The 12075-nt window shown below is 41.7% G+C and overlaps 1 protein-coding gene across 3 annotated transcripts in view; it reads right to left on the minus strand.

Annotated features, from left to right (window-relative positions):
- ADGRG2 (adhesion G protein-coupled receptor G2) overlaps positions 1-12075 on the minus strand; it is a 267587-nt gene that overhangs the window by 67799 nt on the left and 187713 nt on the right. For all 3 annotated transcript variants that reach the window (XM_063955727.1, XM_063955726.1, XM_063955728.1), the window contains 2 exons: positions 11819-11857; positions 9254-9276 (listed from right to left, as the gene is read on the minus strand). In XM_063955727.1, the coding sequence (XP_063811797.1) occupies positions 9254-9276; positions 11819-11857 (62 nt within the window). The remainder of the gene's footprint in view (positions 1-9253; positions 9277-11818; positions 11858-12075) is intronic.

The raw sequence follows: 12075 nt of genomic DNA on the forward strand, positions 1-12075 counted from the left end.
GTTGGGAGGAGAACCCCCCCCCCCCTTCCCAAACCTTGTCTTTCTACGCTATCCTTCCTTTTACTCCTCTACATTGAGAGTAACACTACTCCTAATCCCTGTCTTTTTCTCCCTACCTCCCGCTACCCTTCTTTCCTCTACTACTTCTACTCTTTCTCTTTTGCTTCAAGAAGTTGTAATCCACGAAATGTATTAGACCATACTCCTTTATGCCTTGTTTATATTTCTTTCTCTGGAGACGAGATGCATATGTGGAGGAGAGATATCCCCCTTTACGGGTCTTTCTGTTTTACGTGGTACTGAGTTTCTCCAGAGGATGTTTCTCTGATGGTACTAGATGATATAGTAATATTTCTGCAATTTCTTGTTTTTTGCCCATTTCGAAACTTCAATAAAAACTATTTGCAAAAAAAAAAGAAATTATCAGTTGTTATCGGGGGAAACCCACGCATCATCACACACCTCATTTAATTTCTCAGATTCAGGAAAACTACAGGTAGTTTTTCCTCACCGAACATAATACCCCTTTTTGGTGGTACTCGTATTATCAGAAATGTGTAAAACATTTTTCATTGCCTCAACCATGTAACGTGTGGCCCTACTGGAAGTCACATTTGTCTCTTCACCGTCGACACTGGAGTCAGTATCCGTGTCGGCGTCTATATCTGCCATCTGAGGTAACGGGCGCTTTAGAGCCCCTGACGGCCTATGAGACGTCTGGACAGGCACAAGCTGAGTAGCCGGCTGTCTCATGTCAACCACTGTCTTTTATACAGAGCTGACACTGTCACGTAATTCCTTCCAACAGTTCATCCACTCAGGTGTCGACCCCCTAGGGGGTGACATCACTATTACAGGCAATCTGCTCCGTCTCCACATCATTTTTCTCCTCATACATGTCGACACAAACGTACCGACACACAGCACACACACAGGGAATGCTCTGATAGAGGACAGGACCCCACTAGCCCTTTGGGGAGACAGAGGGAGAGTTTGCCAGCACACACCAGAGCGCTATATATATACAGGGATAACCTTATATAAGTGTTTTTCCCCTTATAGCTGCTGTATCTTTAATACTGCGCGTAATTAGTGCCCCCCCTCTCTTTTTTAACCCTTTCTGTAGTGTAGTGACTGCAGGGGAGAGCCAGGGAGCTTCCCTCCAACGGAGCTGTGAGGGAAAATGGCGCCAGTGTGCTGAGGAGATAGGCTCCGCCCCCTTATCGGCGGCCTTATCTCCCGTTTTTCTATGTATTCTGGCAGGGGTTAAATGCATCCATATAGCCCAGGAGCTATATGTGATGTATTTTTTGCCATCTAAGGTATTTTTATTGCGTCTCAGGGCGCCCCCCCCCCCAGCGCCCTGCACCCTCAGTGACCGGAGTGTGAAGTGTGCTGAGAGCAATGGCGCACAGCTGCGGTGCTGTGCGCTACCTTATTGAAGACAGGACGTCTTCTGCCGCCGATTTTCCGGACCTCTTCTGCTCTTCTGGCTCTGTAAGGGGGACGGCGGCGCGGCTCTGGGACCCATCCATGGCTGGGCCTGTGATCGTCCCTCTGGAGCTAATGTCCAGTAGCCTAAGAAGCCCAATCCACTCTGCACGCAGGTGAGTTCGCTTCTTCTCCCCTTAGTCCCTCGATGCAGTGAGCCTGTTGCCAGCAGGACTCACTGAAAATAAAAAACCTAATTTAAACTTTTACTCTAAGCAGCTCAGGAGAGCCACCTAGATTGCACCCTTCTCGTTCGGGCACAAAAATCTAACTGAGGCTTGGAGGAGGGTCATAGGGGGAGGAGCCAGTGCACACCAGCTAGTCCTAAAGCTTTTACTTTTGTGCCCAGTCTCCTGCGGAGCTGCTATTCCCCATGGTCCTTTCGGAGTTCCCAGCATCCACTAGGACGTCAGAGAAAGGGGATTATAAAGGCAAAAAGGGATTATTTTGCAAGAATTGAGTCTAGGTTTGAGAACGATTGAGACTCTAGGAGTATGTGGAAGGGAATATGGAGTTTGATGGATTGGGAGGTAAAATCCACATTTGATGGGCGTACTGATGCTGTTTTATTGGAGGAATTGAATTATTTTTATGCCCGTTTTGACAGAGATAATAAAACTACTGTTACTAAATTGTCACCCGGTTGTACTGAAAAGGCGTTAGTCTTTTCTGAGGATAGAAATTGTCTGCTAGGTGTTAGTGTTCAAAAAGCGCCTGGTCCGGATGGCATACCAGGGAAAGTACTGAAAGGGTGTGCTGATGGAATTTGATACATTTTTACCTATATTTGTAATTTGTCCCTCTTGCAGTGCTTAGTCCCTGATTGTTTTAAAAATTTGGTAGTTATCCCAGTCCCAAAAACCGCAAAGGTTATTGATTTAAATGATTATAGGCCGATAGCTTTGACCCCTTTAATTATGAAGTGTTTTGAGAGGTTAGTTTTATTACGTATGAAAAGTTACATTCCCCCTGATTTTGACAGATATCAATTTGCATATAGACAAAAGAGGTCAACGGAGGATGCATTGATTTATGTTGTTCAGGTTAGAGGAGAGGAGATTCCGCACAATACGGCGTAAAGGCTTTTTTACGGTAAGGACGATGTTATGATACCAGTACGTCTGACCAGAGGTGATCTTATGACGGAGGTCAGAGTACTGGAATGGAATGCTGGTTACGGGAGCAGGAAAGCCTAGTAACCCCTGGCGCCCTAACTCCGTTGTCTCGCCCGTGTTATCAGAAATCCCCTGCGAGACTATGGTTGCTTGAGCCCATGGCAGCCGCGTTTGAAGGGCGGATTATGTCTGCCCAACTCCGATGCCCCCTCAGGTCTTAATGGGAGACAAAGGGAAATCCGAGACAGGGTGATAACAAGGGGCCCTCTGACTAAGCAACCAGGCCAGGGGCTACAAGCTAACTAACTTAAACCAGAAGTATGTGCGGACAAACCGCCAGGGAAAAGGACAACCAAAAATCCACGAATCCGTTACTCCTATCCAGCACCGCTGGATACCAGAGTGGATTTGTGGGAGCGGAATCCTCCGCAAAAGCTCCGAAACACAATATAACCAAATAATAAATAGTAAGCGGTCAAGCCGCAACACACGGCTACGCCGCGACTCACGAACACCACAGGATGTTAAAGGTGCTCGGTCAGGACTCCAGGAAAAGATGACAACTTCCGAGTATTGGACCACTGAGGACAGGAACGACCGGATAGACAGGACTGGAAAACTCTCTGCAACAGACACAGCAAACAGGAAGCTATTACCGGCGTCTGTGAGAAGTCCAGAGAGTGCTTTTAACTGGGAGCTCTCCAATCAGGAGCCGGACAGGGTAATTAAGAATCATGCCGTGCAGCTGCATGCTGCACGGCCAGGATACCAATGAGGTGATTAATCTAGACCCAGCAACGGGGAACGCGGTCCGACAGTGGCGTCCCCGTTGCTAGGGTCTGAGCGGCTCCGTGCGCCCGGCGTCTAGCGTTGCTAGGGAGCCGGCGGCTGTCCGCATGCGGCGTCCCTAGTTGCTAGGCGCCGGGCCGCACTGACGGGCGGACCCTCGGCGCCTAACAGACGATAAGTGTTTGGAATTCCCTGCCTGAGGGAGTTGTAATGGCCGACTCAGTCAACACCTTTAAGAATGGGTTAGATAAATTCCTAATGGATAAGGATATCCAGGGTTACGGGGCATAGTCACGCACTATGGTTATTTTAAAAAAGAGGGGTAAAACGTAACGGCAGTCATCAACTTCAGTCAAAATTTTATACAAAATAATCATGCATAGGAGACCACAAATAGGTTGAACTCGATGGACAATTGTCTTTTTTCAACCTTAGGTACTATGTTACTATGTTTGTTCACTCCTCTCTTTGTCACCTAGAGAGGCCCAACTTGTATGTCAGAATACTTTTCATCGATTATAGTTCAGCATTTAATACCATTCCCCCTAGTGCTTCCATTAGGGAATTGCACAAGCTTGGATTTCCTGCCATCTTGTGCAACTGGGTCTTAGATTTTTTTAGTAAATAGGCCACAACAAGTGAGATTGGGTAATTCAACATCAACTATCACTAAGATTAGTATGGGTACGCCACAAGGATGTGTCTTGAGTCCCTTTTTATTTTTATTTTCACTTTTTACTAGTGATGAGCGGGTTTGGTTCGTCGGAATCCGAACCCCCCCGAACTTCACCCATTTTACACGGTTCCGAGGCAGATTCGAATCTTCCCGCCTTGCTCGGTTAACCCGAGCGCGTCCGAACGTCATCATCCCGCTGTCGGATTCCCGCGAGATTCGGATTCTATATAAGGAGCCGCGCGTCGCCGCCATTTTTCACTCGTGCATTGGAAATGATAGTGAGAGGACGTGGCTGGCGTCCTCTCAGTTTTATTCAGGTGGCTGCAAATATCTGTGCTCACTGCTTTATTGTGGGGACTGGGGACCAGCAGTATTATATAGGAGGAGTACAATGCAGAGTTTTGCTGACCAGTGACCACCAGTATTATAAGTTCTCTGCCTGAAAAACGCTCCATATCTGTGCTCAGTGTGCTGCATATATCTGTGCTTACCCTGCTTTATTGTGGGGACTGGGGACCAGCAGTATTATATAGGAGGAGTACAGTGCAGAGTTTTGATGACCAGTGACCACCAGTATTATACGTTCTCTGCCTGAAAAACGCTCCATATCTGTGCTCAGTGTGCTGCATATATATGTGTGCTCACACTGCTTTATTGTGGGGACTGGGGACCACCAGTATTATATAGGAGGAGTACAGTGCAGAGTTTTGCTGACCAGTGACCACCAGTATTATACGTTTCTTGCCTGAAAAACGCTCCATATCTGTGCTCAGTGTGCTGCATATATCTGTGCTCACACTGCTTTATTGTGGGGACTGGGGACCACCAGTATTATATAGGAGGAGTACAGTGCAGAGTTTTGCTGATCAGTGACCAGTAACCACTAGTATTATACGTTCTCTGCCTGAAAAACGCTCCATATCTGTGCTGCATTGTAGTATACAGTAGGAGTACAGTGCATAATTTTGCTGACCAACAGTATATAATATATAGCAGTACGGTACAGTAGGCCACTGCTCTACCTACCTCTGTGTCGTCAAGTATACTATCCATCCATACCTGTGGTGGATTTCAGTTTTGCAGAGTTTGCTGACCACCAGTATATAATATATAGCAGTACGGTACAGAAGGCCACTGCTCTACCTACCTCTGTGTCGTCAAGTATACTATCCATCCATACCTGTGGTGCATTTCAGTTTTGCACAGTTTGCTGACCACCAGTATATAATATATAGCAGTACGGTACAGTAGGCCACTGCTCTACCTACCTCTGTGTCGTCAAGTATACTATCCATCCATACCTGTGGTGCATTTCAGTTTTGCACAGTTTGCTGACCACTAGTATATAATATATAGCAGTACGGTACAGTAGGCCACTGCTCTACCTACCTCTGTGTCGTCAAGTACACTATCCATCCATACCTGTGGTGCATTTCAGTTGTGCGCAGTATATATAGTAGTAGGCCATTGCTATTGATACTGGCATATAATTCCACACATTAAAAAATGGTGAACAAAAATGTGGAGGTTAAAATAGGGAAAGATCAAGATCCACTTCCACCTCGTGCTGAAGCTGCTGCCACTAGTCATGGCCGAGACGATGAAATGCCATCAACGTGGTCTGCCAAGGCCGATGCCCAATGTCATAGTAGAGAGCATGTAAAATCCAAAAAACAAAAAGTTCAGTAAAATGACCCAAAAATCAAAATTAAAAGCGTCTGAGGAGAAGCGTAAACTTGCCAATATGCCATTTACGACACGGAGTGGCAAGGAACGGCTGAGGCCCTGGCACTATGTTCATGGCTAGTGGTTCAGCTTCACATGAGGATGGAAGCACTCATCCTCTCGCTAGAAAACTGCAGTGCCACTCCTAGATGGGCCAGGTTTTTGTGTCGGCCACTTGGGTCACTTAGCTTAGTCACACAGCTACCTCATTGCGCCTCTTTTTTTCTTTGCATCATGTGCTGCTTGGGGACTATTTTTTTGAAGTGCCATCCTGTCTGACACTGCAGTGCCACTCCTAGATGGGCCAGGTGTTTGTGTCGGCCACTTGGGTCGCTTAGCTTAGTCACACAGCTACCTCATTGCGCCTCTTTTTTTCTTTGCATCATGTGCTGTTTGGGGACTATTTTTTTGAAGTGCCATCCTGTCTGACACTGCAGTGCCACTCCTAGATGGGCCAGGTGTTTGTGTCGGCCACTTGGGTCGCTTAGCTTAGTCATCCAGCGACCACGGTGCAAATTTTAGGACTAAAAATAATATTGTGAGGTGTGAGGTGTTCAGAATAGACTGGAAATGAGTGGAAATTATGGTTATTGAGGTTAATAATACTATGGGATCAAAATGACCCCCAAATTCTATGATTTAAGCTGTTTTTGAGGGGTTTTTGTAAAAAAACACCCGAATCCAAAACACACCAGAATCCGACAAAAAATTTTCAGGGAGGTTTTGCCAAAACGCGTCCGAATCCAAAACACGACCGCGGAACCGAATCCAAAACCAAAACACAAAACCCGAAAAATGTCCGGTGCACATCACTACTTTTTACATACGATTGTGCCTCCCCGTTTCAATCAAATTTAATTGTTACGTTTGCTGATGATACGACAGTTCTGAGGCTTATATCGGATGGAGATGAGTCTATGCATCGTAGGTTGGTCAGTTGGGGGGGAGGTAAATAGCCTATTGTTAAATTAAAAAAAAGACCAGAGAAATCATTATTGATTTCAGAAAAACTAATAGATCTAACCTGTTGCCATTATCTATTGCTAACCTGGAGGTCGAAAGGGTGAAATGTTTTAAATGATTGGGCACTATTATCAGTGATGACTTGACTTGGAGTTCTCATATTTTATCGATGGTTAAGAAGGCGCAACAGCGCGTGTATTTACTGAGGAAATTGAAGGCGGCTAATCTGTCTAAAAAACATTTATTGAATTTTATCGTGTAATTGAAAGTATTTTAACTTATTGCATTTCTGTTTGGTACTGTAATTGCAACTCAGCAGATCGTAAGCTGTTGGAACGACGAGTGGTTAGGACAGCAGGGAATATTATTGGGACTGAATGTGTACAGTGGAGGAGGTATATACTGTATTAAGCATAGTATGAGGAAAGGAAATAGTATTTTAAAGGACTGTGAACGTCCATACCACAGTCTGTTTGCTCTACTGCCTTCGAAAAGGCGTTTCCGCTGTATTAAATCTAGAACTTCACGGTTCAGAAACAGTTTTTTCCCTTCAGTTATAGTGAGGATGAACGTGACTGGGGAGTTTTAATATCTATTCTGTTCTGACTAATATGCATATGTGGTTGCTCTGGTTGAAATTTCGTTGTTCTGTACAATATTTTATTGTTTGATCAATGACAAATAAAGTATCTATCTTTATCTTATTTTACTAAAATACACTAATTTGTTTCTTTTTAATTCTATTTGAGCAGATTTGTCCCGGGAGGAAGATTTTGGTTACTCATTGGATAACCGCTTCCTATTAGATATAAAGTATCAATACACCTGAAAAAATAAAATTTCTGGTTGATCTGCTGAAAGGTTTTTATTCATTTATACTGTATCACACTATGTTGATTTTTTTTTAGTTGGGGATTTCTCCTGTGAAATGTCTGTTATACAGAGATGGTATGATATTAATGAACTTATTGAATATTATCACATTGTATATTATGTACGGTTTTATAGGCACCTCCAGGTGTTTTCTGCTTCATTTATTTATTTATGTAGTGGTTAATACAATCACCTCCTTTGGGGAGGGAATAGAAAGAAAGTATGAGATGGAAAATGTAAGAGATAGGAAAGAGATGTAGGGAGATCATAAAGATAGGTAAAAGGGCACAGGAGACTTGGTGAAGAAGAGGAGGGCCACTGAACTCAGACTCAGAAATGGGGAACACAAGGCATATAAGCCTCATATCATGCAATATGTTTTACAGTACTTTGGGGTTTATTCAATTCAAGTCGGAATTGCTGTCAAGTCGGAAATACGTCACTTTCCGACTTTTTTAGGTCGAATCTGGAGTCGACCTATTCAAGTCAACTGCCCTTTTTCTGGCAAGTCGGGAATTCCGAATTGTCGGAAGACACGTGGATTGGCGGATTAGCCGCGGATCCACGTATTTTGTCGGATTTGCGGGCATTTTCGACAGGTTTTTGTTGCGTTATCGGACAATGCCGATCAGACTTTAAAATTTGTATCGGCATTGTCAAAAACGGGCTATACCAGTTGAAAATGCCCACAAATTGAATAGTGTAGTGTCGGAGTCCTCCCCGTCGGGGAGGATCCGACACCAATTGAATACACCCCAGAGTGTTAAAAAGCATCCTAAATTTATTTTTATTATTATTATTATTATTATTAATTTAAATTTGGGGCTTTTAAATTTGCACTGCCACCCCTGCAGTAATACATTTTACTAATATTTTCAGTTCAAGGGATATATGTAATAGAGTCTAAGTTTGCCGGAAGTGCTGGATGTCGGCCGAGAATGGCTGTATTTTTAAAGCAGCAATCATTTACAAGGCAAAACCAGGTTGGTTTTGCCTTGTAAATGATTGGTGCATTAAGACATCCTGCACCTCCGGCAAACTCGGACCCTATTACCTATACCCCCCAAGTCTTTAGCATAAATATTTACTGGTTTGTACTGTACTATTCTAGTATCTATTTTCATGTATTATTTGTTATATATATATATATATATATATATATATACGCACACACACAGTATATATATAAAAATATTTTTATACACTTTGTTACTGTGTATTGTTGTACCTTTTACATATTTCTATTTAAGATTTAATAAATTTGGGCTAATTTGCATTTTTGCAGCAACAGCTCTATACTGTAATCAAATCCGTTTTCCACTTTCCAGTGCTGTTCTTATTTTTGTCTCATTCCCGATATATGTCTCTGACATGGGCTTCAGCTTTTTACTGATGTCTGACAATTGTACAGTATGAATGGATGCACAATGTTATACCTCAAGAAATGGATCAGGACAAATTTTCCAATTATTTTCAGTTAATGACATAGTGTTGCATGTTTAATAACTGCTTTATTGATTATAACATCTACACTTGTCCCCTATATAGTTCTAATGCCACCCAAGCAAGTTTAAAATATAAAATGTATAATAAAAAAGGCAATGAAAAAAAATACACTTACTGGCTCCAAAGTGATCTCATAAACTGTTTAGAGAAAGGAAAAAACAAACAAACATATACACGTTAAGTTCCATATACTAAGATATGCTATAAGAGGAATAATGGAGATTTTGGGGGAAATGGAGAACAATTTGTCTAATTACAGATATTCAGCGGTTTTTGCCCAGGGATTTAGAGCAAAAATATTTTTAAAGACTATACAGGTTGAGTATCCCTTTTCCAAAATGCTTGGGACCAGAGGTATTTTGGATATCGGATTTTTCCGTATTTTGGAATAATTGCATACCATAATGAAATATCATGGCGATGGGACCCAAGTCTGAGCACAGAATGCATTTATGTTTCATATACACCTTATACACACAGCCTGAATGTCATTTTAGCAAATATTTTTAATAAATTTGTGCATTAAACAATGTGTGTGTACATTCACACAATTAATTTATGTTTCATATACACCTTATACACACAGCCTGAAGGTCATTTAATACAATATTTTTAATAACTTTGTGTATTAAACAAAGTTTGTGTACATTGAGCCATCAAAAAACAAAGGTTTCACTATCTCCCTCTCACTCAAAAAAGTCCGTATTTCGGAATATTCCGTATTTCGGAATATTTGGATATGGGATACTCAACCTGTACTTGGTTTGTAAAATATTGTATATCTTCATTATATTTCTGCTTTTGAATTTGCTTGATATTAGTATTTGTACTCAAACGCGGTCCTTAAGGCACCCCAACGGTCCAGGTTTTAGATATATCCATGGCTCAGCACAGATGGTTAAATCACATTGACTGAGGTGCTAATTAATTCACCTGTGGCCAAGCATGGATAAACTTAAAACCCGTTGGAGTGGCTTGAAGATTGTGTTTGAGAACCTCTGTTGTACTCTATATTTTCAGATTTTATATTGTCATTATACCACCACTCATCTTTCATTTAATGAGTAAAAAGCAAATGTGGTTTAGTTAAAGCCACAATCAAACATCAATATTAATAACATAATTAAGGTAGATTTATTGCTTTACAACTGTGTCCGTGCTTCATATTAAAGTAGGGTTACCACCTCATCCCTTTAATTCTGGACACACATTAATTGCACAGGTTCTATGACTGATTAAAACCAGGTGAAATGGAGTCTTGAAGTCAGCCAGCCACAGAACCTGTGTAATTAATGTGTCCAGAATTAAAGGGATGAGGTGGTTACCCTATATTAAAGCAGCAATCTCATGAAAAAATTGAATAACTCTTTGAACTCTGTCTACTTTGTGCACTGTAAAATCCCCCCATGGTCTTCGCATGACATGCAGATAGTCGGTGTGTGGGTGGGTGACAGGTAGCCAAATAGGCTGTTCCTACAGAGACATTTTGAAATCAGGTAATTATTTATAGAAGGATTATCATGTGCATTTTTTTAATGTCACATAACTTGACATTCAAAAGTAAAAAAGTGGGATTGCTGCTTTAAGTTGAAATTGCAAAATAAATTCAGAAGATAGCACAACAAAAACTTGAAGGAATTTTTACATGATAAAGACTTTATAAAATATGCTTTTACAGACATTACATTAATATAGTTTAAAATAGTTCTACTCATACATTTTTTTAAAGTACTCTACAGTATATTTATCAAAGCAAACAGCAAAAGAATAAGAAGAAAACCATCCGAGCAGAGTGTATATGTTGGTACATAAAAAAAATAAAAAAATAGAAACAAACCACATATAATCTTCAATGAGATCAAAGGAAAGGTGTAGACAAAACTGAAATGTTGTGCACGGTTATTGAACAAAAATGTATATAAAAAAAAAAAACACTTACAGAACAGAGATGACAGTAAAGGGCATGAGAGAGGGATGGGGCAAGGAAAGGACGTAGTGGGGATATGGGGAGGGGGAGCCTCCTATGGGAGATATCAACAAAGCCAAGGAAGATAAATCTTCATTTGTCATATAGAACTCACTACTCTGGAACCACTGAGAGATGGAGGGAGGAGAGGGGGTTATCCACAAGCAGGGGTTATAAACTCTTGCAGCGTTCATAAGGTGTCTGAGCAGAGATCTTCTAAATTCAGAGGGGAGTCTATCCATAAGGCTTAGAATCCAGAACTTAAGGAGAGTGGGAGGCCAGTAATAAGTCTGCCAGAAACCAACCAATAAAGAACATTGCCACCCAGGGTTGGAATGGGGCATGAAGGGCCCACCAGGGGAATGCAATGGTAGGGGCCCATGCTTAGGGGTGAGGCCATCCACCATAGGTGGTGTGGTCAGCCACCACAGAGGCTTGGCTAACTATTAGATAATACATGGTCTGGGACCCTTGATATATTAAACACTGCTAGTGCAAGCATGATAATGTACCAGGTTAATAACAGGAATGATCTGTAAAAAAATACACTATAATCCTGTGTTGTATAATGTAACATATAGGCAGTTTAATATATAATTCAAGTGCACAGTCTGAAACCCGATTCCTAGAAGAGAAGGTTGACCCACATGCCGTTTTTTTCTGAGGTGTATCCGCAATAAGTTGTGAAACCAAACAAAGTATTCATAAATTTACCTGAACCATTACAGGATGAATTGCAGATACCCATTAGCCCTGTAAATACAAATTGCACATCAATTACACTCAGAGAAGGTAATAAATCCCACAGACATTTTCATATTAACAAATGTCGGATAGAAAATGTAGTCAGTAGCTTTGTTACTATAATTCTTATTAATCATGTCTGTGAAGCTGATTGGTTGTGGTTTGTTGATAAATGTTCAGGTCAGTTGGGCCCCAGTAGAGTCACATGCACGCCTTGTTTTTCTGCA

The sequence above is a fragment of the Pseudophryne corroboree genome, chromosome 2 (assembly GCF_028390025.1).
Source record: "Pseudophryne corroboree isolate aPseCor3 chromosome 2, aPseCor3.hap2, whole genome shotgun sequence".
Taxonomy (NCBI): Eukaryota; Metazoa; Chordata; class Amphibia; order Anura; family Myobatrachidae; genus Pseudophryne; species Pseudophryne corroboree.